The sequence below is a fragment of the Gymnoscopelus microlampas genome (assembly GCF_963454915.1).
Source record: "Gymnoscopelus microlampas genome assembly, chromosome: 6".
NCBI lineage: Eukaryota > Metazoa > Chordata > Actinopteri > Myctophiformes > Myctophidae > Gymnoscopelus > Gymnoscopelus microlampas.
The window spans coordinates 20,594,347-20,620,184 of NC_139943.1; the positions used below are offsets into that span (position 1 = coordinate 20,594,347).

Consider the following 25,838-nt stretch of genomic DNA (forward strand, 5'->3'; position numbering starts at 1 on the left):
TGTTTGTATGTGTTTCTTCTTTGCCGTCAGGCTCATACGGACGGACGGACGGATGGACAAAGTCAAGTGTAGAGCGGTTGGCACCGCTAAAAAATCACATCCAGTGTGAAGAGAGTGGTGCCTTTCATGAGTTAATTTCATTAAGCTATTATTAGTCTAAGACTGCTTTAAAATAACTTTATATTGGCAGAAACATCTTTTAAATATTCTAACTCACTTAAGTTACTTTTAAGTACTTAAAGTACATTAACTCAAATATTATGAGTATGCAACTGGAACGGTGCAGAGTCAGCACCAGCGGGGTTCACTCTGCTCGGTGAGGCCCCATAATGCCTTGCTCAGAGGCACCTCACAGGGCTTAATACTTCTGCCTACAGCGCACCTGCCTTGCAACGTTGAAATGCAACGTATCAGTGGTTTGCAGAAGTGCACAAAGGTAACATTTCTTCTCTGACAAGATATTGTGAGGTATTTCCTATAGTGAAACAGGGGATGGGTGTGTCTCAGCCAATCACAGTCTCAGCCAACAGTCCCATCCCCTCAGGCTATGGAATCTAAATGCGACTCCGCTGCCTTGTCGGCACTCGCACTCTATAAGTGACGAATGAATCACATCGATCTTACTGCATTGCCTATTTCTCACCTCAAATGTTTCAACAAACGGTACATATTGTGGGGAACTATGGTTAAGTTTAAAACGAGAACATTTGTAATACACTGTCCGGCCACCATCTTAAATTTGAGAATTTCAGAACAGATTAGCACCACCCTCAGAGTCTAGTGTCTCCATAATGAATCAGCTGAAAGTGAATGAAATCATGATTCATGATTTTATTGGATTAAATTGGTTCAGACCTGCTGACATAATCACATATTACGTTTGTGTTTGACAAGAAGTAGTTAAGATTGGACCCTTTTGTGCACTCTCTCTCTTTCTTTTTAAAATATTTTTATGGTTTTATCATTTTATTATCATTATTGTCTCCGACTATGTTTTGCACCCTGTCCGTCCATCCGTGAGTGTGTGCGCGTGTGTCTGTCTGTGAACAGCTAATCTCCAGGACCGTTGGGCCGATCACAGCAAAACTGTGCACGCACAGTCCCTAGAAAATCAAATAATGAATGCAGCCTGCGATTTCTGTGAAATTTTGCACACACATTTCCACTAGACCGAGGAAGAAATGCCAGTTGATTTTTTTTTTAAATCAGCCTCATGGTGGAGCTATAACAGGCCGATTTGTGTTTTACCTATAACTGCACCAATCTAAGTAAAACTTTGTATTCGCACTTCCTAGAGGCCAAGGAAAAACCTACATTTTTTCACATCTGCCTTTCATAGCGCCACCAGGAGGCCGACTTGTATACAAAAAAAGAAGATATTACTCCTTCAGATCCAAATTTCCAAATTTCACGCAAATCGGTACACATGATCTCCATAGTCTTTAGATTTTTCATATTCCATCCTGATTGACATCTTAAGTTTGCAGGCGTGGCCCGTTTTGAACAAAATGCCTCAAATCATGCACAGCGTCGGATTGCAGTGAAACTTTGCATGCACCTTCGCACTACATTGAGGAATGCCAGCCTTTTGACATTGCCCTATCATAGCGCCACCAGGAGGCCGATTTTTGCAAACAAATCTTTTGACATTACTCCTACAGATTTTGTCCAAACATCACGCAAATCGGTACACATTATCCCTATAGTCATGTGATCAAGATGGATCTGTCTGATTCTTCATATTCCATCAACATTGTTGGCCCACAATAACCTACCTGCCCTGACGGAGATCTGTACTCCGAGGAGCACTTTTTCTAGTTGTTATTATTATTACCTATGCTGCTGCATTGTCTGAAGGAAGCCAAACAAAAATACGGTTTACTCTTATGTACCTGTGCACAAGATGTAACGGTATAGCACAACCTTTCACTTTGTAAAATATACCTCCATTATGACCATGGCCATACGCTCTAAAAGTCAGCTTTGATGTCTCAGTCACTGAAAAACTGTTTAAATGACTCCTTGGATTATTTTATAAACAGAACGACAGCAACCGACAAAACAGACATAAAAAAGCACAATAAAGCACAAATAACATTGTGTAAAATATACAAAATGCTGCAAATAAACATCTCTTTCATCCACTGTCACTCAGTCTCTCCATTGCATCTGTGTCTTGTAGTGGTTTCTAAATCACTAAACACACACACTACAAATCAGCCAGTCTATCCACTGGGTCTTTTGTGATGGCTGTAGAGGGCTGTGTAAATGTGGGAGGCTTGTGGACACAAAGCTGCTATTTACACTTGGTTTATTTCACAACTCATTGCTCAGTGGTTTGGGCTAATCACCTATTGTATAAATCACTCAGCACTTTGAATCTATGTAGAGTGGTCCGCGTCTTCACTGAGTTTCCTCTAATGAATGGTATAACAAAAACTGTTTAAACTAATGCTTGATTGAGTTCACAACTCACTGTTCGGTGGTTTGTGAAAATCCTTTGTTGTGCAAATCACCATACACACACACTGGAAATAAACCAATAACCAACTGGATGAGTCCATTGTTAAAACTCTAATGTGCAACAGTGTCTTTTGTTTAAACTAGCATTGTTGGTTTATTCACCCGCATTGTTCAATGGCTTGGACTAATCTCTTGTTGTTTAAATGACTAAATGCACACTTAACATTAAGTGATTTGTCAACACAAGCCTCTATGGTCAAAAGCAGCGAACGCACACAGGCAGAGTTGAAACCCCAGAATTGTGGTGATTGTAGGGATCACCACGACACAACGTAGTTGATTTTTCTGTCAGTGTTAGATGATAGTAGGTTTCCACTATTTGACAACATTGATGTTTATTAACCACTAAACCCTATTTTATAATTCATCGTATGAAGATGTTTTACAGCGAAAGTAGTGGATAACATTCTTGCTATTTTATTTTAAATGTTTTAAAATGTCTTTCTATGACATGCCCAAAATAGGGACAACAGGTTAAAAGTAGTTAATGTACATATCTTCATTTTTTTATATTAAAATTGGCTTAAAGGAGGACCGGCCGGCGGACCTCGTCATCATGCTCATGTCACTATGACTCAGCCATAACCATATAAGGAGTTCCCAATGCAGCTACGCCCAAATATGGAGTGTGTTGTCTAACCTCAATGTGTCGTCATGGCACCAGGCGCAAACAAATCAGTCAGCTCCATATAAGGGGAACAAAAGGGGGTATGCCCAAATATGGGCATATACTGTCTCCATGTATGCGCATAAAAGGACTGACAGATACAGAGATCTCCATATACAGTATGGGCATATTGGTTTGGTCTGCGGTGCGACGTAGGTGTGAGGATTTCGTCGCCGCCCGAATGCACCACAAATTTCCAATACCTGAATCATAACGCACGCTTCACTCCTGCTCTCTTCTTTTCTGAATGGCCAAGAAAGGTCAATGTTCAACTCACACAGCTTCATGCAGCGTAACGTTTAGCATGTGATTTAGTTGAATTTAAATCTAATCAAACTCCTTTCGATTATCATTTTCAAGTCAAACTGCCTTGCTCAACATCCATGACAGAGTTCATTGTTTGAAGACATCTACTCGTATCAAGTGCGTTGTTCAAAGTTTTACTCGGCAAGCCTTCAAATAAGTTATGGTGGAGTGTTTCATGTGCCGAGGCTTGGAAGGGGCAGCGTAGGGGGCAAAGAGGGGGCACAGAGGGCAGATTAAGCGGTGAAGAGGGCGGAGAACAATCGGGGAAGGAGGGCAGGGGTGTGCAAGACCTCGGCCATTGAGCCGGCGCAGATTACTCACGCTTAACCTGGTCTGTAGCAGGCTTAGTCAGGACCAGAACAGAGCTTCAGGCTGTCTTCAGACTAGCTGCATTCTACTCTATTCTCTTCTATTCTACCCGCTGCCCCTCGCAACCCTTCTCTTTGCAAACTCCACAGACAAGAGACGGCAATGTTGTTGTTGGGAGATCAACATAGTATATACAGTACATTTATATTTTAAATTAAGGGCTCCATAGCCCTCTACTTCCCCTTGATAATAGCAACAGTCCCTCATCATTCCTCATTGGGAGAACAACTATAGCACTATAGACTCTCTCTCTCTCTCTCTCTCTCTCTCTCTCTCTCTCTCTCTCTCTCTCTCTCTCTCTCTCTCTCTCTCTCTCTCTCTCTCTCTCTCTCTCTCTCTCTCTCTCTCTCTCTCTCTCTCTCTCTCTCTCTCTCTCTCTCTCTCTCTCTCTCTCTCTCTCTCTCTCTCTCTCTCTCTCTCTCTCTCTCTCTCTCTCTCTCTCTCTCTCTCTCTCTCTCTCTCTCTCTCTCTCTCTCTCTCTCTCTCTCTCTCGCCTCAGGCAGCTCCCACAAGCCTGTTCTGCCTCCAGATCTATTCTATTGGTTTCATCCGCCCCCCAAAAGTGCACCTGCTTTAATCCATCGAGCCAGAGATTAGAGGAGCGGAACAAAAAAGGACCATTCAGGACCCCCCCAGCCCCCCCACCCTGCACCTCTTCTACAAAGCAGTGGTGAGCTGTGGGAGGATTAGCAACGTGAATGAAGACATCTCAGCTCTGATCAGACAGCAACAATGAGGGAGAAAGACTCAAAAGACAAAAGTTAAAAAGAATGAGAGAGAGAGATGTACACAACATCAACTCAGCTCATTTCAATTAATCTCCTAAATTTTGTGTTTTATGAGCGCATGTTTGTATGATTTCTGTACAATGTTTGGCCTGTGACGTCCTTGGCGAACATCACGTATGCCGCCGTACAACGTGTTTAGTATAAGAGGAACACCAATGTTTCAGTAGCAAGCAGCCTTCATCAGGGTCAATCACACTGATGAACGTCGAATCGAATCGTCTTTCACCTCTTGTTGTTTTTCAGTTTGTCCAGATAAACAGACACACATAAAAAGCTACTCCTGTAGCTCTACTGGGGGCCATTAGATACCAGTTAGCTCCCTGACACATGGTAATGAGGTAGCAAAGACACATAGGTTGAGTGGTTTACTGTGGTCCTCACTCACACACACACACACACACACACACACACACACACACACACACACACACACACACACACACACACACACACACACACACACACACACACACACACACACACACACACACACACACACACAGAGGTTAAGTGGTACACTTCGTCATGCCTGAACAGGCCTTAGTGTTCTTCTGGCCATTCATCAAGCTAACATGGTAACACTAACAAACCCTTCAAGCTAATAGCAAGTTAACAACAGGCTAATGAGCTAACAAGGTCAGTGTTTCCCGAGGGCCATTAGTCTGTTCCGTCACCTGCAGCCAATTAGTTACTGCCCAGAGGGCCATCATGTCCCATTAAGAACATGACTGAATGGTGGACAGGTAAAATCGTCACCCATCTTCCTTCTCAGTCAAATTAAGTAGCACTACACACTTTCACATTTCTCTGAGCTAAATGAAACACTGGGGATTTGACTGTTTATAGAACTAGGTGGATGATGGTGAGTTACAGAACCCTCAAATCAACGGATATGTAATTTGTAAAGAATTGCAGTTGATTGAAGAAAGAGGAAGCGAAGTTGACATTATAGCCAACTGACAAATTGTCACTAAGGCTCTAACTAAGGATTATTTTGATAATTGAGCGATTATTTTAATGATGAATCGATTAATTAGATAAATAGTTCTTATTTAGCTATTACCTTTTAAATTTAGTTTGAGGTTGTTTTAGGCATGTTCTAATAAACAATAAAGACAATAATAATAATAATGTTATAACATTTTGCCACACTGCTGATTAGGCTACTCATAAAAACCTAATAAGTAAGAGCCACCCATGGTACCGAAACTCTTCTTTTCTGCTTGCATACAATTGACCAAAAGAAAAATACACATTTGTTATGTACATTTGTGTATCGTCTGTGTAACTATGGTAGCTTATTTTGTTGTCTTCCATTATCTGAGCTAGTGGGAGCATGTAGATATTGAACAGTGGAGTCCCTAGAAGGGATCCTTGCGGAACTCCGCACGTAATTTTTGTCCGCTCAGATGTCTAATATATAGATAGATACAAAATAGCCTCTGTTCTCCAAATATGATTCAAACCAGTTTAGAAAGCCAGAAAGTCCCACCCAAAATGGACCACTTTCAACACTTTAACAAAAGAGAGCAAATAGCAGAAAATGACAACCTGCATCCTGCGTCTTTGAGGCTGAAGAAGAGGGGAAGGTAAAGAAGAGACTGAGAGAAAATTGAATGAGAGCAACTTTCTGTCAGCACCTGAGCAGTTAGATACTGTAGCTGCTCCACAGGCGCTGCATGTGCTACTGGACCAGCCACACAAGTTGCAGTACCCCCTTAAGACTGTCAGCACTCGGCAGCTGAATAGCCACATCGCCCTTTTCTCTGGCGCTATTCAGCAATTTTGTGTGTTATTGGAATGCTGAGTTGTAAACGTGACTGGAAGCTGCCACAACCTGCTACAGTATATCCACTGGCAACAACCATAGGTGAAATACTTTCATAATTCCTGGAGGCAGACTTGGACCTCCCCCCAAAAACAACAACAAACATGCGCGCAACAGCACACACCTGTCAACCACACTGAGGCAGAGACGGAAGGACGTAGACAGGGACAGCCCGAGAGGGCAATGGGTTTTGAAGATGGTTAGAAACTGATCTAAATGGGTCTAATAATGGCAGGTGGAGAGAGGAAGGTGGGGGAGACGGAGGGGTGGAAACAGAGAGGTGGGGGAGGGTGGGGGTTAGCGAGGGACACAGAGTGATTTAAAGAGGTCTAATTGCAGGGATAGCGAGATGTGGGAGTTAGTGAAAGAAGGACAGAGAGGAATACAGAGGATGGATGGATGGATGGATGGAGACAGAGGGAGAGGAAGAGTGGGGGGGGGGGGGTAGTATATGTTAGAAAGTGATCTAAAGCACTCTAATTGCAGGCAGTGTGTTGGTGAAAGTGATTTTGTGTCCCTCTATATCCCAGCATGTCTCTGTCTCTGTCACATCAATATTCTACTAACCTCTAATTTAAACATCAGTTGTCAGTCCTCACCCCCCCCTCTCCCCAGTTCACTGTATTCAGTGTGTGTGTGTGTGTGTGTGTGTGTGTGTGTGTGTGTGTGTGTGTGTGTGTGTGTGTGTGTGTGTGTGTGTGTGTGTGTGTGTGTGTGTGTGTGTGTGTGTGTGTGTGTGTGTGTGTGCGAGCGAGTGAGCGAGCGAGCGGGCGCACGTGCGTAAAGGTCCACCACGCTACTGACCACCAAGCTATTTCAGTATAGCGGGGACACATTTTAATGGAGTAATCAAATGCGTCACTGACTCCATCTTTTGCTTTCCTACTCTCTAAACCACTTCCTTCCATCTCTTTCGGCTCTCTATCTCTTCCTTTGTCTTAATTTAATACACAGATAGAGAGACAGACAGACAGACAGACGGATGGATGAGAGAGGATAATGGATGAGAGATGATCGTCAGTTCCTGGTTTTGTACATATGTCAGCTGTCAGCCAGTAAATCAGCAGTGACCTTTGCCAGCTGAGTGACCAGTGAGAGAAGCGAGTCATTATGAGTCTTTATCCTATTGTGTGTCTGTCACCACCCAGCTGAGAGAATAGCTCTGTCATTTAGAAGAGGGAAAAAAAAGAATACATACTGATGCTTGAAAATGAGGGGGGAAAAAATGTCTTGCATCACCATAAAGGCAACTTTTCAGGAATAAATAAAAAAAAGGAAAGGACACGGCCATAATTTTCTGTCACAATTATTATATAATCGCCTGATTGAAATTATTTGAGATAATCGCAATTATTTTGCATAATGGTCATTATCTTTTCCATGTTGAAAAATCTTTTCCCAAAAATAGCAGAAATAGCAGATCTACAAGCTCACAACGTGCCTGGCGTCTTGTACATCGGTCGGTCATTTCTTTATTATTTGTCATATCTGCCCTGTGCAATTAAAAAAAGCAAAACAGAAATGTAATTTTTCTTCATATGCTCCAAAGTTCAATGCCCAAAACACAATTAAAATCATAAATCGCAATTATTTGTATGACAATTAACCGTCAAGTAAAGTTTCATGACCGTGACAACCCTATGTGTCCCTGTTAACTAGCATCAGGTAAGGTGGTAGGGCAGGTTCAGACTTGCAGTCTTGTATGTCAGGGATGCACTAGCAAGCCCCCTGGGCTTTTCAGGCTGTACTGTACTCCATACTGCCTGAATTAAACAACTTCTCCAGAGGATATGGTGTCACCCGCTACCATTTTAGCTGTTCTTCACATTGTCTGCACAAAATTCCCATGATAATGTCCCAAGTGGTCTTGACAAGCTCTGTCCACAACATAATAAAAGGCAATAATAACCACTGAGAGCTTCAATAAACCATCCAGAAAGGCATCTAGAAATAGAGAACCCTGAGGTCTCTCTTAAGTGACCTCAAGTACATGACACCCATGTGTGAAACACCTGGTTTCTTATACAGAGAGTGGGTCTTTACTAGAGGGCTTTGTTTTGTATCTTCTAATGCACCCAAGTTTTTTATCTGTTTAAAATAGTTACAGTATGATATTTTTTGTTCAATAGAAGGATAAATGCTCCTACACAAGATGAAGATAATCCTGATGAGTTAACTGCTGATAGTGTGGGAATAAGTAAAATCATAATTACACTTTGACCTTTATAATTTAGCTATGCCTTTTAGTTCTTAATCTATTTTATTCATTTATCCTTATTTATTTTTAAATGCCTAATTATGCCTTTATTATGCCTTATGTAAAACACTTCGAATTGACTTTGTGTATGCAATGTGCTCTACACATACATTTCCCTGGCCTAAACACACTTGGAGTAACCTGCCGTAAAGAGAAGTAATGATCACGTGAACAACAGTAGACCAGAAAAGTGTGCTCCTCGGAGCACAGGTCTCCGCCAGGCCGGGTTGCCTACCGCAAACTTTGGAAGGCAGTCTTAGCCAATTGGAATGGGATCTGAAAAATCTGACTCATACATCTTGATCACATGACCCAGAGATAATGTGTACCAGTTTCTGTGAGTTTTGGACAAAATCTGTAGTAGTAGCAAAAAGTGTGTTTTGAAGAAAACGCATAAAATGTAATCTGGCACTAAGTTAAGTCATAAGAAAAATATGTTGATTGTACGACTTACGGTTCAAGAGTTATAGGCCAAAACGTGCATTTGGGATGGAGGCTTAGTGGGAATGTGCGAGCAAAGTTTCCCAGCAATCAGGCCCTGCATTCATGATGTGTGGCATTTTGTGCAAACAGGCCACCCCCGCAAATTTTGGAAGCCAATCATAGCCAATCGGAATGGAATATGAGAAATGTGACAGAAACGTCTTGGTCACATACCTACAGAGATAATGTGTACCAATTTGCATTTTGTTTATTTTTCTAGCACTGCTTACAGATGGAAAACAAATAAAGCAATCTTGAATCTTGAATGAGGTTTGGACAAAATCTGTAGGAATAGTAACAAAAAATGTGCAAAGAATCTGTCTCATGGTAGCACTATAAAAAGGTTGATTTGAAAAACAATTGGGTGGGGATTCTTCCATGGCCTACTGGGAGTGTGCGTGAAAAGTTTCCCTGCCGTTCGGTCCAGTGGTGCTTGAAGCATTGTTGTGCAAAACGGGCCCCTCCAACAAACTTTGAAAGCCAATCGTAGTCAATCGGAAAAGAATCCGAAAAATCGGACAGATACATCTTGATCACATGACTACAGAGATAAGGTATACCAATTTGGGTAATGTTTGGACAAAATCAGTGGGAGTAGTAGCAAAAACTGTGTTTTGCAAAGAAAACGCAAAAATTGTCTTAATATTGTCTGGTGGAAATGGACGTGGCCTATTTGAGGAGTTGCATAATGATCCAAGGGAATCTAGGGGAGAAAGATTTTTTATTGTATGACCTAATGACACACGGACACACACACGGACGGACAGGGGCGAAAACATAGTCTCGGAGACAATAACAACAGTAGTCACTCAGTGCAGCATGTGAGTGAAAGCTGTGTGTTTGACAAAAGCAGCAGTATTGCATAACTGAGTCATGTTGTGGGCTTTGTTTTTTCCTTCAGGCGAGTTTTAATACAGAGTTTGACCATGATGATTTCAAATCTTTCTTATAATGGAAACCTCAAAGGATTGCATCAGCAATCCCTTGTCGTATATGACCAATTTAACCTTTAAATCATTTATATCTTTCAGTAACATCCTTATAGGGATTAGGGACTCAGTTTCTATCGATGATAGATACTGTCAAAACATGTAGTGAGAAGAACAGTTCTGTACTGCTGGTGTCAATGGGACAAGTTGACATGATGAGGAGGAAGCTGGACGCTATCTCAGAGAACCCCTCCCATCCCCTCTATAATGAGCTAGTGAGGATAAGGAGCACAGTCAGTCACAGACTCATCCTTACTTGGCACACTACAAAGATACTTGGCCAGTACTTTGTACTAGTAGCCACAACCGAGCTTGACCGCAATATGAGAACTTTGAGAGCTGGTCTGTCTGTTACTGACTTTTGACTAGTGATTTCTGCATACTCTGGTTCACTTGCACATGGCCTACTAGGATGCACACTGTCAAACTTTGAAATATGTATTGCAGTATGTTCATTCATATTGAATGTCTGTTAACAGACCATATACTGTACATGTTCCTTCTTATATTCACTGTTGATAGACTATACATCCATTCAAATATAGCTGGTCTGCTGTATACTCATTCATATAGAACATGTACATTTGTTCGCTCATTCTGAGATCCAGTGCAAATATCTAGGGCCTCTTACCTGGACCTCTCCTGTGTTTCATTATGACTGCTGTTGCTGCTAAGACACCTGAATTCCCCTCTGGGGATCAATAAAGGTTTATCTTATCAGTTACTTTACACACAACAACATTGTCATCAATGATGAGGTTTTCTGTCTGATACTCAGAGAACTTATCAAAGTAATAAGAGAGTGCATCGATGGGACCTAATGTGCACCAAACAGGCAAACTAATATCACAGTATCTTTCTCACTTGTCTCCTCGACCCCTCGCCTCGCGTTCCCTTTATCTCTCTCTCTCTCCATCCCTATCCTTCCTTTGGACCTCCAGTCCTTCTGTCTTTCTCCGTCTCATCTGTCCCTAGCCTCGTCTTTCACCCCCCTCTCTTTCTCTCCATCCCTCTCTCTCATTACTAGGCAGTTACTGTCGTCTCCCTCCATTCCTCCTTCTCTCCCCATCCTCCACACACACACACACACACACACACACACACACACAGACGCACACACCTCATAGCTTGGCTGCTAGGCTGTTAGTGTTAGTGACAGCTGACTGAACGGGTTGATGGGGTGGCCACCAGCCACAGACGCACGCACGCGCGAACTCGTTGGTATGAGTGCATGCAGACACACACAGTAAAGAACACACACACATAGCAGCATACACACTGGCCTGTATGTATACCTATACATACGTTAATGTACTTAATGCCATTGAGAAATGACCTCAGTAAATATGAGAAGTTTTCCTATGCAGCATTTCCTTGCTTCCATTACTGTACAGAAATGCATTACAATATCTGATAATCATGTTACATTTAGAAACCTAAATAATGTGAAAGCATGCACCTCCAAATGATAAATACTAGGGAATACTAGTCCATCTGCTGAAGAGCTGATGCTTGAAATGTCACGTAGAGGTAATAAATTGCTACAGGAGCATTTTCTGGACTTAACTTTATTCTTTATACTTCATACACATCGACCAGAATCGGAATGCCCACTGACTTTTCATTTTTGGGTAACATTGTTCAGTGGTTAACATCGATGACATTAGCTGTTTCTTAACATTACTTCTGGGGAATTATATCTAATGATTCAAGCATTTATACTTCAAAAATTGCATATTTTCAGCTGGGAATTATTTTTTTCCTCAGTTGAAAATATCCCACGGTCACGTGGACATTTACTGTATAAATTAGACTTACCACTTCTGTTAGATTTGAGAGGATGCTGCGAGGCACCTCAGTGATCTGTGTGCTTACATGGAGGGAGCTGCACGTTCTTCAAAACCGCCACACTACCTTAATACCATGTCTGTTTTTAAATGCAATGAACACCTTCATTCACACTGTTGGACAGAAACCTTGTATCTCCACATTTCATCTTTTTATGTTTTTTCATAAATGAATGTCCTATTTTATTCTATTTCTCGTATGATTGACTGCCACACAAAAGTAGCAAAAATAGCCAATCTAAAAGCCCACGATGTGTTTTGAGATTGTGGATCTGCTTTTTCACAACTTTTGAAATGATTGCCCATAATTGAAATGTAGGGACGCCATTTCTTTAAGTTTGTCTGTGTGGGTTTTATAAATATTTAACCAATTAAAAGTATTTAACAAGTGCTTGTGACTAAATAATAACTAGATTGGTTCCATTGGAGAACAGGTTCTTTGTTCCATTTCCTGAAAAGTAAAGGTTTTCGGACAAACAAGGGTTCTGCCCGACAGCAACAAAATTGAAAATGTTGCGTAACCCTGGAATCAGATTGATAAGTCATTACAATAGTCAAAAATGCATCTTTGGGGAAATCAATCACCAAGAGTTGCTAGAGTTTAAAATTCAGTTATTTGACATATCACAGTATATTATTAACCTGGGTTGACTTTTCAAATGAAAAATATAATCAGAGTATGGGCTGTTAATGTGAGTATAGGAAGAATCTTTGTCTTTGTCTCTCTTTCTCACCCTCACTCCCTCCTTCCAAATTAGCCTTTTACCATTTCTGCCCCTACCTTATGGTGAAATGATAAGATTGATAGAGGGCTCTCTGCCTCCACCTAGAGGCCGCATCATACACTGTTCTCAAGACTGCTGTATACTGCCAAATGGTTGTACAGCAAAACACGAGGAAATAAAGGTCAGAGGGAAGGAGAGAGGGAGAGAAGGAGGCAGAGGAAGGCAAAAAAATAGTGAATACAGAGATACAGAGATGGGGTAAGAGAGAAAAACATGAAGGCCTTTCTTCCTTTTATCTGCAAGTTGGATTTGACCCAAACAAGGTGAAGCTCCTGCTCTTCTCCTTGCTATACTGAAGAAGACACACAGTGTGTTCCAACCGGTTGTGGAAGTACTCATATTTTGTACTTAAGTAAAAGTACCAATACCACAATGTACAAATACTCTGTTACATTGTTACAAATAAAAGTCCGGTATAAAAAATTGTAAAAGTACAAACGTTTTCGTATAAAAATATACTTAAGTACTCATTTTGCAGAATGTGCCATTTCACAGGTTTCCAAATGTATAAAAATGCTTTGAAACTAGCAGATCTACAAGCTCACAATGCATCTTTTTGCAACGCGTTGTGAGCTTGTAGATAGGCTATTTTCAAATAGCCTAAGTATGCATAGGGCTGAAGTTGTTAATGCATGTTTTGTAATAATAATCAAAATCTACAAAGTAACTTGTAACTAAAGTTGTCAAATAATTCTAGTGGATTAAAAGTATTGAATTATTATTACATGTACTTGAGTACATGTACTTAGTTACTTTACACCACTGGTTCCAACCTAAGCTAGATGGCAACTGTGAACCCAGATGGAACACTCGACAGCACAGTGGCACATGGCCTGTTTCAGCTCTATACTTAACTCATTTGGAAGGTTATAAGGAACAAGCGCTAATGAACTTTAAATACAGTCAGCTTTGAGGGTATATTTTTAAACACAGCAGATGCACGCTAACCAGCTCTTTTCCATGGTTAAATTTAACAGACAACGTATCCAAAAGGTTCATTTACTGAAAGGTGTAGTTCAAAAGCTATTGCTGAACAAAGGCTGACTATAAAAAGGTCCTTGTCAACTTCTGTTTGTGATGTTTTAAAACAGAGAAACACCCATATAATGTTCATCGGTTACAATGACATTTTAATGAAATAATAACAGGCGAAGTGTGTGTTCACTGTTCATCAGCTACAAAGAGAGAAATAACCACCAAATCTTATGGCAAATGCTCATAATTTCCGACACTGCTCGGCTCACCCATAAAAGGAAACATTACCACTGTAGCAGTGACTGGTGCGTATGTCATTTACTAGCTTACTGCGCTAGTAGAAGATGGTCCACAATGACTTTAAGGCAAAAGGCTGTCCAACATGTATACATACTTTTTACAACCTTTTTAAAGCTGTGACCTTTTAGTGTCACCTTGACCTTGTGACATAAATACTGAGTGAACAGGTGTCACAACAGACCACTATGCCACACTCCTCTTCGTCCTCGTCTCTCTGTTTACTCACTCCTTCCTCCAATTCTTTCCCATTGAGTCTCTGCCCGTCCTCCCCCTCTCGCTTTACTCTCTCCTCCTCTTCCTCACTGAGTCTGTTTCGCTCCACCAGTTCTTCTTCAGTGACTGTGAATTCCCCTCCACAGCGACAGGTGTATGAATAGACTGCGTCCTCTGAGACCACACAGAAAAACAATCTATCTTTAACCCAAAAGTCGTTCTCAAACCTTTCATGTCAATGACCCCAAAAGTATTGCCGTGAACCCTCATCTGAAAATATGTTACCCCAATAGAGTTGTTTTGTTAAAATAGGAAAATATGTATTAAACAATTCTATAAGCTCACAAAGCTGGTTACATTTGGCTACACTGCCTTGCCTTTTGAACAAAAGACAGTTCATTGGACTATAAATATTTAACAGCGATGCAGGGTATGCATGTGAACAAAGGCTGAATTGTTTAAGTTTTGTTTACAACACAGATGAGTGATTTACATTTGTCTACACTGCCAACAAAAGACTATTGATATTTCTCTGTAGTTAAAATTGTTGTAATGCGGGTGTGTTACTTTGTTGTGGTCTGAAGGTACACTATGACAGGAGATGCAGTCATACGTAAGGTACTTACTATTTTCATATTTTCAAATAATGGCCCCCTTTGAAAAAGGTACAGCACAGTAGCCATGAAAAGTTACACTTTACGGACTGCAAGAATTAAGAAAGTGCAGGTGCAGTTTTGATAGACCTCAAGATCGATCGTTTGGAGACTCTCTCTATGTCCCTCTCTCTTTCTCTATCTCTCCGTTTCTCTCTCTTTTCAGTCATCAGAAGAAATTAATAAAAAGGATTTTACTGTATAGTCACTTCGGAGACATGCCTTTGCATCACAATATTTAAAACATTTCAGAAAAAGAATATAAGATAATAACAAGTCTTATAGCATCCAGCGGTGTGGAGCACAACCAGCAACTTTTACAGTGCTAGCCTGCAACGCACAGCACGATTTTGATTATTCAAATAACATACAGTAGGTGCTTATCAATTAATATGCAGTATATGATTAATTTAGACCTTAGAATAACGGTAAAGTAAGGTAAAGAACAAAATGATTCACTGAGTTTGTGTGTGTTAAGTGTGTATGGTGTAATTGTATATACACCATACTGTATGTACCTTCGTCCCAGGTCATGTCCTCCAGATAGATTGCAGAATCCACTGGCCAATCCTGTTTCAGCTCCTTGGCTAGAGAAACACAAATTAAGGGTCAGTTAGTGTCTGATATTCTTGCCAAATGCTGAACTATGGGAAATGGGTTGTGTTAAGTGTAACTGTCTCTAAATCTGAAGGATGTAGTAGGTGAAGTATGGGCTTTCAGAGAGTAGTTTCTTTTTGAGCAGAAATCACAGTTGAGCCATGATCAAAAGGTAAAAGAATGATGCCCTTCTTTTAGGTGCGGGCTGCCAGAGGTGCAAGGAAAAAGAAAAGGAAATCATAAAAAAATGATATGCTGTACATGATTATTGTGGCTGTTTAACCACATTTCAACCCTGCAAATAATTACATCCCTATTTTGGGCATGTAATTATTGTCAATATCTGTACACATTTAAAACCCTTTAAAACCGAGAAAGAATCTGTGTCATTTTATATTTTTGCGTTGGCTATTCAAAAATAGCAGATATACAAGCTCGCAGCATGGCACAAAGTGACGAGCTGTGAGCTTGTATATCTGCTTTGAAAAATCTTAACTATTGTTTTTAATTTTTTTAAGTCATTTCGGAATAGGGGGTTTTCAGCCAGAGGCTATGGCTATTTGGGGGTCCTTGGCATGGAAAAGTTTAAGGATCCGTGAGCTAACAGTTTGTGCCCTGGTCTGTGCTGGTCTGTGCTGGTGTGGATCAGTGGTAGCAATCTGCAGAGACCAACTGGACAGCAGCCAAGTCATAATGACTGGACCATCATCACATACAGCAGAGCAGACAACCTGTGCATATTGATTTATTTATGTACGCATCTTAATAACCATTAGTCCTACAGAGGTTTGTAACCATAGTGCTAACAGCAGGTTTTGGCTGGAAGCCACCAGCCCATTAAAACATCATGCTTGTTAGCTGTTGGTTAACAACAGTCCGTTCTAGTGGAAACCAAGAGGATAAAAAGAGAGGGTTGGAAAAGCAAGGTTCCTTGTGACCACACCTGCCTTAAAGAAAAGGGTGCAAAAGGGTACGTCTATCTTACGTTATTGTTAGATGTGGTTAGATGGAAGGACGGACATAATAGTCAGATAGAGAAATAAAGGATGCTCAAAGATTTTATTTTTATTTTTTACATTTCAAGTGTGAGGAAAGAATTGTGCAGTTTCACAGTTACAAAATGAAAATGAGTTTCATTGTTAATTGGTGTTAAACTTCATTAGCGGCTAGTGTTCAACTTTGCTCATAACAATTAACAATTCACTGTGCAAATCTTAATTATTAAGAATAACGAGTGTTAAATGGGTAACAATTAGGGAGGTGCTGGGAGGGACCCCCTTGGGAGCCCAGAATTCACATCCCAATATGTCGTTGGAATGAAGCTGAACTCAGATGACATATGTGAGAAAAAGAACCCAAAGTAGTTGTAGTTTTAACCTCAAAGTATGAGCAGAGAAAGAGATGGCTTTGTGACAACCAAAGGTGACTGACAGGCTATGCCCTCAACCTCCCCTCATCAATGTCATGTGACTTTGAAAGTAAAATATACACCAACTGATTATCTAAACCAAGGGGTCTTCAACAGGGGGTCCGGGTCTCCTAGGGGCTCCTCAGAGTTACAACAGGGGGCCGCCAAATCTTTGTGTGTTATGGATTTTTTTTTCTTAACCACTTCAACCATAGAATTCCCATTATGATGGGAACATTAGCCGAAAATAGCAGATCTACTTAGGTCACAATAAACAAAAAAAAACATATTTTTTTATCTATGAAGCTATGAAGCTATCTATAAAATCTATGAAAAGATTTAATCTGCAACACAATGTTATACAATATGTAGTGGGGGTCCCTGCTTCATCTCTCTCTCAGCTAAGGGGTCCTTGGCCTGAAAAACGTCGAAGAACCCCTGATCTAAACCATCAGAAGCACCATTGAAAAGTCTCCAGTTCAAGTGGCAGAGTGGGTACCGATACTATAAAGACAGTGGTCATGTGGAGGAGCTACACCTCATGGTTGATAAAGGCTTTAGGCTAGTTAATCGTCATCAGATAACTAAGAAGAATCATAGAGAGCTAAATCAATTGCTCCCTAAAATCCATTAGTTCAATTAACCCATTGAGACCTGAGGCTGATTCTACAAAATGTCTTCTAAATCCTAACAGTTTTCTGAAAAACCTAAGTTGCTATATCAGTGGTAGTCAAACCTTTTCATGTGAAGGACACCCAGAATTACATGTATTTGTCCGCCAACCCCCATCTCAAAATATTTTGTTCCAGGGACCCCCAGAAACAAAGATTTGTTAAAAATATATATATATTCAAAAAATCAAGTTTTTTTAAAAATAGCAGATCTACAAGCTCATAGCGTGGCATGAAGTGACGCGCTATGAGCTTACTATTTTCTACTATTTTTGAATAGCCAAGTATAACATCATGCTTTTTTGCTAAAATCGAGAATGACACAGATGCCCCTAGTTTCATCCTCGTGACGACTTTGTTCGGTAAGCCAAAAAACTTTCAACTTCATTTGGAGTATGCTACCAGCTTAAGCTGTCCAGGCCCAAGTACAGTTCTTTCACAGAACACAGATGTGCATAGAGCCAAGAGTTTAGTTACAAGTTTAGCTACGTACTCTCTATCAAACTGTCCTTTTGTTTATACGGGTCAGATTATTGAGGTAGAATTAATATGTTCTAATGAGGGAGTCTATGTTTAGCTCTGAAGGCTGCATGAGTTGACTATTAGATTGACAGGTGGTTAATCAGAGGGAGACACGAAACGGAACCAAGTGACAACGATGAAACATTCTGCTGGGTGAACACACACCTTTACACACACACACACACACACACACACACACACTTTTGCTGTCACACGTTCTCCACAAACACACACATGCACATACACTTTAGCTTTCACCACACACACACACACACACACACACACACAGCCACTCTCACCCTCTTTCTCCACACCCTCTCCTCTCTCTCTTCACATACACACCTCATGCCCTCTCTTCACAGTGCCACACCCACTGATATTCCTGTTGCTCCCGTTCACTCCTAAATATCAGCAGGTCAAAGTCTTCACACAAACTGGCCTCTGCTCAACTCTGTTCACCCCTGAGCAGCTCTCATGTCATGAGTTTTCATTTAGAGTTAGTTCCCCTCAAAAACATGATGTATGTATTACTGGAACACTATTGACCAAAAAAAAGAATAAAGATGATGATAAGGGAACATGAAAGACGAGGAAAAGCAGTATAATGTATCAACGATCCATGTCACTGACAATGTAAGCTACTCAAGACAGTAGCTTACCAATTTGTCTCTCTCTGTCTGTCTGTCTGTCTGTCTGTCTGTCTGTCTGTGTTGTTTGAATCCGTGTCCATCTTTAAGTGTGTCTAACTGTCTATCACCATGTGTTTCATGTGTGCTCTAATACCTCGGCAATAACAGAGATGGCTATGAATCCTAATTTGTGTGTGTGTGTGAGAGAGAGAGAGAGACAGAAAGAGAGTGCATGCACACTGGCCAGTGCATGCACACTGGTGTATATGTGTGTCTGAGACGAGTAATAGCAGAGATGACTGCAGAATGTAATGTCAATGAAAGGTTAGTGAAGCACACAGATCAGTCAAACTCTTGCAGAGCTGGAATGAATCAAAAGATGCTCTGTGACTTATGATAAAACAATGTCATTGTACAACAGTCTATTCAATCCTTAGTAGAAATGTTTGTTAAATTAGAACAAACAACACGCTTGGACGTGTTCATTAAAAAGCTAAAATCCTACAGTACCTCTCCTCTGTAGGTCGTATTTTGTCCTGGCGTTGTGGTCACTGAGGACCTTCCAAGCCGCATCTGCTGCCAGAAACTTCCTCAGGCCAGCCTCTGCTTCTGAAGAACACACACCACTCAGACGATCTGGATGGTACTACAGACACACACACACACACACACACACACACTCTATTTAAGATATATCAGCTATAAGTCATAAACTTAAACAGATAATTCCAATTCAGATGATCTTTCACAATTAGGCTATTATGAATTGAGTTGTTTAGATGTAAGATGTACGATGTTTAGAATCCTTCATTGAATATGCAATATATTTTATCTCAGAGTTCTGACAGTTACAGAACATATTCACTCCCTTTATTCCTTCCAATGGTTTACAAAAGAAAACTTCTTTGCTTTGCCTTTTTGTATGTAACTCCATGTGCGCTGTAATGGACACCAGAGTCCATGAAAAGGCAAAGGTCTGTCGAGTGGAGTGACCATCTGAATTATACAACTTGAGCTTGCAACTACACAGGGACCACTGCAAAGTGGGATGATTATTGAACTTGATAAGTACCATCTTGAGATCGACTGGCAGACACATTCACCTAGCAATCGACTGGCAGACACAAGGCAATCGACTGGTCGATCACAAAACACCGGTTGGCCACCCAAGCCCATATTTTACCCAATACATGTTGTTGTGTGTCTGTGACAGACTGTTAGCGATTAGGCTAGTGGCTACTGCAGTATAATTAGCCTAACCTTTGCCCACCATCAACACACACACACACACACACAGAAACACACACACTTGGCCCGTGTATCTATCTCTCTGTGTTGGTCTCCCTTTCTGTTAAATGGACCAGAAGGAGCAAATTACCCAGAAAATCCTGTCAGCAAGGGCTGGGACATGACCACTCTCTCTCTATGTGTGTGTGTGTGTGTGTGTGTGTGTGTGTGTGTGTGTGTGTGTGTGTGTGTGTGTGTGTGTGTGTGTGTGTGTGTGTGTGTGTGTGTGTGTGTGTGTGTGTGAGAGAGAGAGAGAGAGACACACACAGGATAGACAGACAGAAAGGCAGGCAGACAAGACAAGACAAGACAAACAGACAGACAGACAGAGATACAGGAAGACAGACAGATGGATATACAGATGGACAACTCACTGGAAAAATTGATGGATAGACACAGACAGACAGACAGAGGGAGAGATGCTTAACATGCATACCATGCATACTATATAAAACAAACACCTGAAATCAAGAGAGAACAATACACCATTTATAAAAATAGCCCCCTAAAAGCTGAATTCTATTTATTAAGAGCCTGATTGAAGAAGCAATATATATATATGTTCAGAGTAATGACAATGGACTGGGATGATAGTTTAATCCAGATAATAGTGACCACTTTCAAATCTACTGATTAAGAATTTAATCCCCCAAAACAGGAGAGAATAAGTGGTTATGAATTCAGGGCCCCAAATATTCTGATATTTGAATGTTCAGCAGGTACAGTAAGTATTCAAATAATGTTTGAAATTAAATTATAATTTCAATATTCAGATGCTTCACTTTTTATCACTGCACAGCCATGTCACACACGGAAGTGGAACAGACAAGGACAGAGTATCCTATCCACTTTCAATCCACTCCCATGTTAATTTCCTGATGGCAGCTTGTGGGTGTTTTGGCTAGTGTTGTGTTGAGTTGGAGTGACTGTCTGGGGTAGTTGTCCCCTTTGGATAAAGGGAAAGTGATGTTTATAAACACTTCACCTATGTACAAATCTGATTCATAAGAACAATGATGGTGTAGCTAAGAGATTCACAGAAAAAATATTTTGACATGCACAGATCAAAAATAGCCCACAAGTTCCACCCTACCTATGACTCGTGTTAATTTATACAAAACAGAGTTGAGATGCCAGCGCAGCGCATTATGATTTATTTTCTTCTTCTTTCCTTTTCACTGAATCCGTTTCATCAAGTAAGTATTTATGAAGAGCACTCTTTCCATTTGCCGTTGAGACAGCACAAGACAGGGGCCATGTTTACAGTAGGCTTGGCTCTCAACGGACATAGCAACCTTTACAATACTTCATCTCTATTCACCTATTTCCTAGGCTTTTCACTGTGTTCCACTTCCTGTCTTTTGATCCAATGAAATCCAATGAAACCGGTCAGATGACTAATGATATCCAATGAAATCCGACAGGAAGTGGAAAACACAAGCCTAGGAAACAGGTGGATACAATCTTGCTGCAAAGAGCCTTAGTTTGAGTTATTGGCAAAGGTATTTGGGTTAATCCTACAATTCAGAGAAACACGCAGTATACACACAAACGTAGAGTATATCTCTGCTGTCCGGCAGAAACCAGCTAATTCCAAAATGTTCATTTTTCAGGAAATGACAAAAACAAAAGAAAAAGTGGAGTTAGGAGGTTTTGTTCATCATTGATAAGAACGGCTAAATGGACCTCAAAGCTCACAATGAGGTTGGAGGTCAAAAGGGGGTGGAGCCTGGAGTCAGCAAAACCAGCTAACTCCACCCCCCTTTGATGGACTTAGCTGGTTTAGCAGAAAGTTTGAGGATCCAATAGAGTTAGCTGGTTTTGTCAGAAGTGCTTTTTAATACCTTTCATTGGTTCAATATTGTTTTAATCAACACACAGACATAAAGGGTAGCACTGATTTATGGGAAAAAAATGCAAAAGCGGAAAAATTGAGTTAGCTGGTTTCTGCCGGACAGCAACGTCCGCAACCTTTAATCAATGAATTATACTATCCTATAATACAATAACTGCCCATGAGCGGAGTGCCACTGCCTGCAGGCAGTTTGTTTGTAATACAACGCAAAACTGTGCATGCGTGGACGTGCCTCTGCAGTTTGCGAGGGATCATCTTTCACCGTGCGGGAGATCAGTGTTGCGCGAGCACGCTTCCCCCTGCACGCTATGCTCCAGTCTCTCACACACACACACACACACACACACACACACACACACACACACACAGACTACTGAACGCTTTTGTGGGTCTTTGCGAAATCCCGAAGTGGAGTTTTGGTCATTGGAACGGTGATGCACGTCACCCCTTTGTGAAGTGTGTATTTTCAAACCCTGGAGTGGATTTAGGGGAGCGTCACAGTGTTAGTGCGGCTGAAGAGTTCATGTGCAACCTCTTGCATGCGTGGCTGTGGCTTTACAGTTTTCCGTTTTCCTTCGCCGTGTCTGTAGGTCTCCAGGGACCATGTGTGTCTCCACGATGTTTCGCGGGTGTCCCAAGACTCCAAGGGGTCCGCGGAAAGAGGGGAGCACAGGACACTCAGCGTTGCCATGTCCTCTGATTATACGCGCATTTGCCTTACTTGTCACCACAGCGTTGCCATGTCTGAAAATCATAAGCGACTTTGCCCACACAATAGTCTCTCTCACACTGTGAGGTGGCTGTAAGGTGGATCTGCGATGCGAAGTGGACGACTTCTAGCAGCGTAGCAGCGCGAACTTCTAGTATATATATATATATTCTACATATAATTAAGGAAAGTCAGTCACACTCTCAGTGTTTGTCCCACAAGTGGGTTGAGCAATTGATCTCATCTTGACTTGCACACAGAAATTGACCATTACCATATGCACAAAATGACAACCCCGTTTTTCACTTTCCCAAAATGTAAGCTGTTTATTAGCATTTTTGTGCCGGAGATTGGCAGTTCGGCCAATGGGATCTGTTCTCACTGTTAGGTTCATGGGCTGTGTTGTCATTACGGTGCACCCGCAGGCTATGGGATTGGGCTCAGCCGGCATGACAACGGTAGCACAGGCTGAGGCAGATCTGCCTCACAGCTACAAAGTTGTAAAGGAGTCCAGGACTTTCATTTAAGAGCCGTGTCCATACACACAGCCTTATTTGAGCGGAGGGCCACTATGGATATCATTTTCCATAGCACTCGCACGCACATTGACACATGCACCGTTCCAATCCACATTGTGTTAGCTCTTAGTGCAAATAGTGTTAGTATAGTGTGTACAATGTTTACTCATTGATGCAACGGAGCAGAGCGTCACCTAATGTGCGATCTCACCGTGGGTCAGAAACTACATTATTTCAACTATTTTCACGTTGAGAACGAGGCGAGCACTGCAGCCTGCGGAGAATAACTTCTCTCTGTGAAATGTGAATGACAACGAGTGAGCTGCACTGTGTGTGTGCATGTGTGTGTGTGCGTGTGTACTAGAGAGAGAGAGTGAGAAAGTGAGAGTGTGTGTGTGTGTGTGTGTGTGTGTGTGTGTGTGTGTGTGTGTGTGTGTGTGTGTGTGTGTGTGTGTGTGTGTGTGTGTGTGTGTGTGTGTGTGTGTTTCTCTACTGTAGTCAATATCTAGTCATGTGATTTATATGAAAGAAAGAGACAGTTTAGCATGTAGCATTGATGGTAATTTGAAACATACAGAGATATAAAGAGGATTAGAGACGGTATGATGAGTATAGTTACCAATAAGGCCATTTGCTGGTATTTGTGTTTCAGTTGTTGTAGGGAGTCAGACGGGCTGGCTCCTAGTATGTAATACAGGTCTTTTTCTGAAGATTCCCCTGACATACCTACTGAGAAATGACATTTGATACCATTTTATTAGGTGAAATATGATGGGTAATTCATTCAACAAAAAAAAAGTGCTCAAGAGATCCATCTGTTTAAGTTAAAGAGGGGTGGACAACGCTACTGTGACAAAATCTGTTCTGTACAGTATAAACATATGGATGATCTACAGAACTGTTTCCCATGTTTGGGTCGTGGACCGATTTTTATGGGTCACAAGTAAATATCCCCTTTTTTCCTACATTAGATTTTTTTCCCCAAAAAGATTTAAAAACGAACTAAAACAAAAAGTCACTTTTCAACAATTCTAACATTTTTCAAAAGCATTTCCTAAATAAAATCAAAACATCTAATAATTTCCATGACAAAAAAAAAAGAAGTTGTGGAAATAGCAGATCTGCAAGCTTGCAACGTGGTGCGAAGCAACGCCTTGTGAGCTTGCAGATTTGCTATTTTCACTACTTTGGGTCCCGGGCAAACGTCTAATTTCTCTTTTGGGACTTGAGCTAAAATGTTTGGGAACCACTGATCTACAGAACTTACGCTTGACTTACGTTTTTTTCTGTTTCTATAAAGCCAGGACAACAGATTTAATCGATTTTTTTCCAACATTCTCTTCTCAGAGAATGAGTGTACATGGCATGGGGGTAATGTCTAGAATCGTGTAACTCAGGGGTCTTCAACAGGGGATCGGGAACCCCTAGGGGGTCCTCAGTTACTAGAGGGGGGCCAACAAATCTTTGTATGATAGGAACTTTTCTTTTACATTAATCACTTGAACCCTAGAATTCCTGTTCTGAGGTGAACATTAGCCGTAAATAGCCGATCTACAAGCTCACAACGCCTCGCAGAGCTTGTAGATCAGCTATTTTTGGCAAAGGGGTTTGGTGTAGGGGAAAAAGAGCAGATCAAGTACAAGTTTTCTAAGTATTGATGGTTTACATGGCTAACTGTCTGAAAATACATATTAACATGAATTCAACACTGATGACAGTGCTGTCAAACAAGTCTATGAAGCTATCTATACAAAGTTTTAATCTGCAACATGTAAAAAATAAAATGATGTAGTGCCTTGGGGGTCCCTGCCTCATCTCAATCTCAGCTAAAAGGGGTCCTTGGTCTGAAAAACGTTAAAGACCCCTGGTGTAACTCATATCCTCCACTCTCATCATGACTGACATATGGACTGACACATACAGAAAATATGTTGATATCTGTACTGTTATAGACGTATACAGCTGGAATCAACTAGTCTCAAGCTAAATCATTGAAGTATTTGTTTTTCCCCTGCGATTTAACAACAATTAAAAATATAGGCTATATACATTGTACGGTACGTAACAGTAAGAAAGCGGACAGATCACTGGTACAGTAAACAGCGACCGACTTGCAGCCTAAACAGACAGACACGGTTAGTTTAAAACGCGTCCTGTGAAAGAATTACATTCCCTATGATGATTAGCAGCTAGCTATCATTAGCCGTATGCTACATTAATCTGAATCAATCACCACTGCCGTGTGTCTGCTATGGCTGTCTGTCGTGTGTCTGCTATGGCTGTCTGTCGTGTGTCTGTTATGACTGTCGCTCGGAAAATGACTGTCATGGAATTATAACCCCAAGATTTAGTTTGTGAACAAAAATGTTAACAAACCTCTTGCTGATGCTGCCTTGGCTGTTGTTGTGCGTCAGTTTAACAAGACCCCCTTGAAAACGCACTCGGCTAGATTAGTTCCGGACGTGTGTGTGCTTGTGGGGGTAGACTTCATCAGCAGTTGTGGAAAGTAAAAGTCCGGTATTCAAAATGTACTTGAGTTACAGTACAAAAGTATTCGCATTAAAATATACTTAAGTACTTAAAGTACTAATTTTGCAGAATGTCCCATTTCACAAGTTTCCAATTGTAAAAAATGCTTTGAAAATAGCAGATCTACAAG

General features: G+C 41.1%; 1 protein-coding gene across 2 annotated transcripts; it reads right to left on the reverse strand.

The window, feature by feature from the left end:
* Positions 1-13,634: 13,634 nt before the first annotated feature.
* Positions 13,635-25,576, reverse strand: dnajc24 (DnaJ (Hsp40) homolog, subfamily C, member 24). 2 transcript variants are annotated; one of them, XM_084060282.1, is made up of 5 exons: positions 25,556-25,576; positions 23,799-23,905; positions 19,321-19,456; positions 15,502-15,570; positions 13,635-14,504 (listed from the first exon to the last, which is right to left on the reverse strand). In XM_084060282.1, the coding sequence occupies exons 2-5, from the start codon at positions 23,901-23,903 to the stop codon at positions 14,248-14,250; spliced, it is 567 nt and encodes a 188-aa protein (XP_083916408.1). In that variant the 5' UTR covers positions 23,904-23,905; positions 25,556-25,576; the 3' UTR covers positions 13,635-14,247. The 2 variants fall into 2 exon arrangements, with proteins under 2 accessions (XP_083916408.1, XP_083916407.1); XM_084060281.1 differs by having other exon boundaries at positions 23,799-23,908.
* Positions 25,577-25,838: the final 262 nt, after the last annotated feature.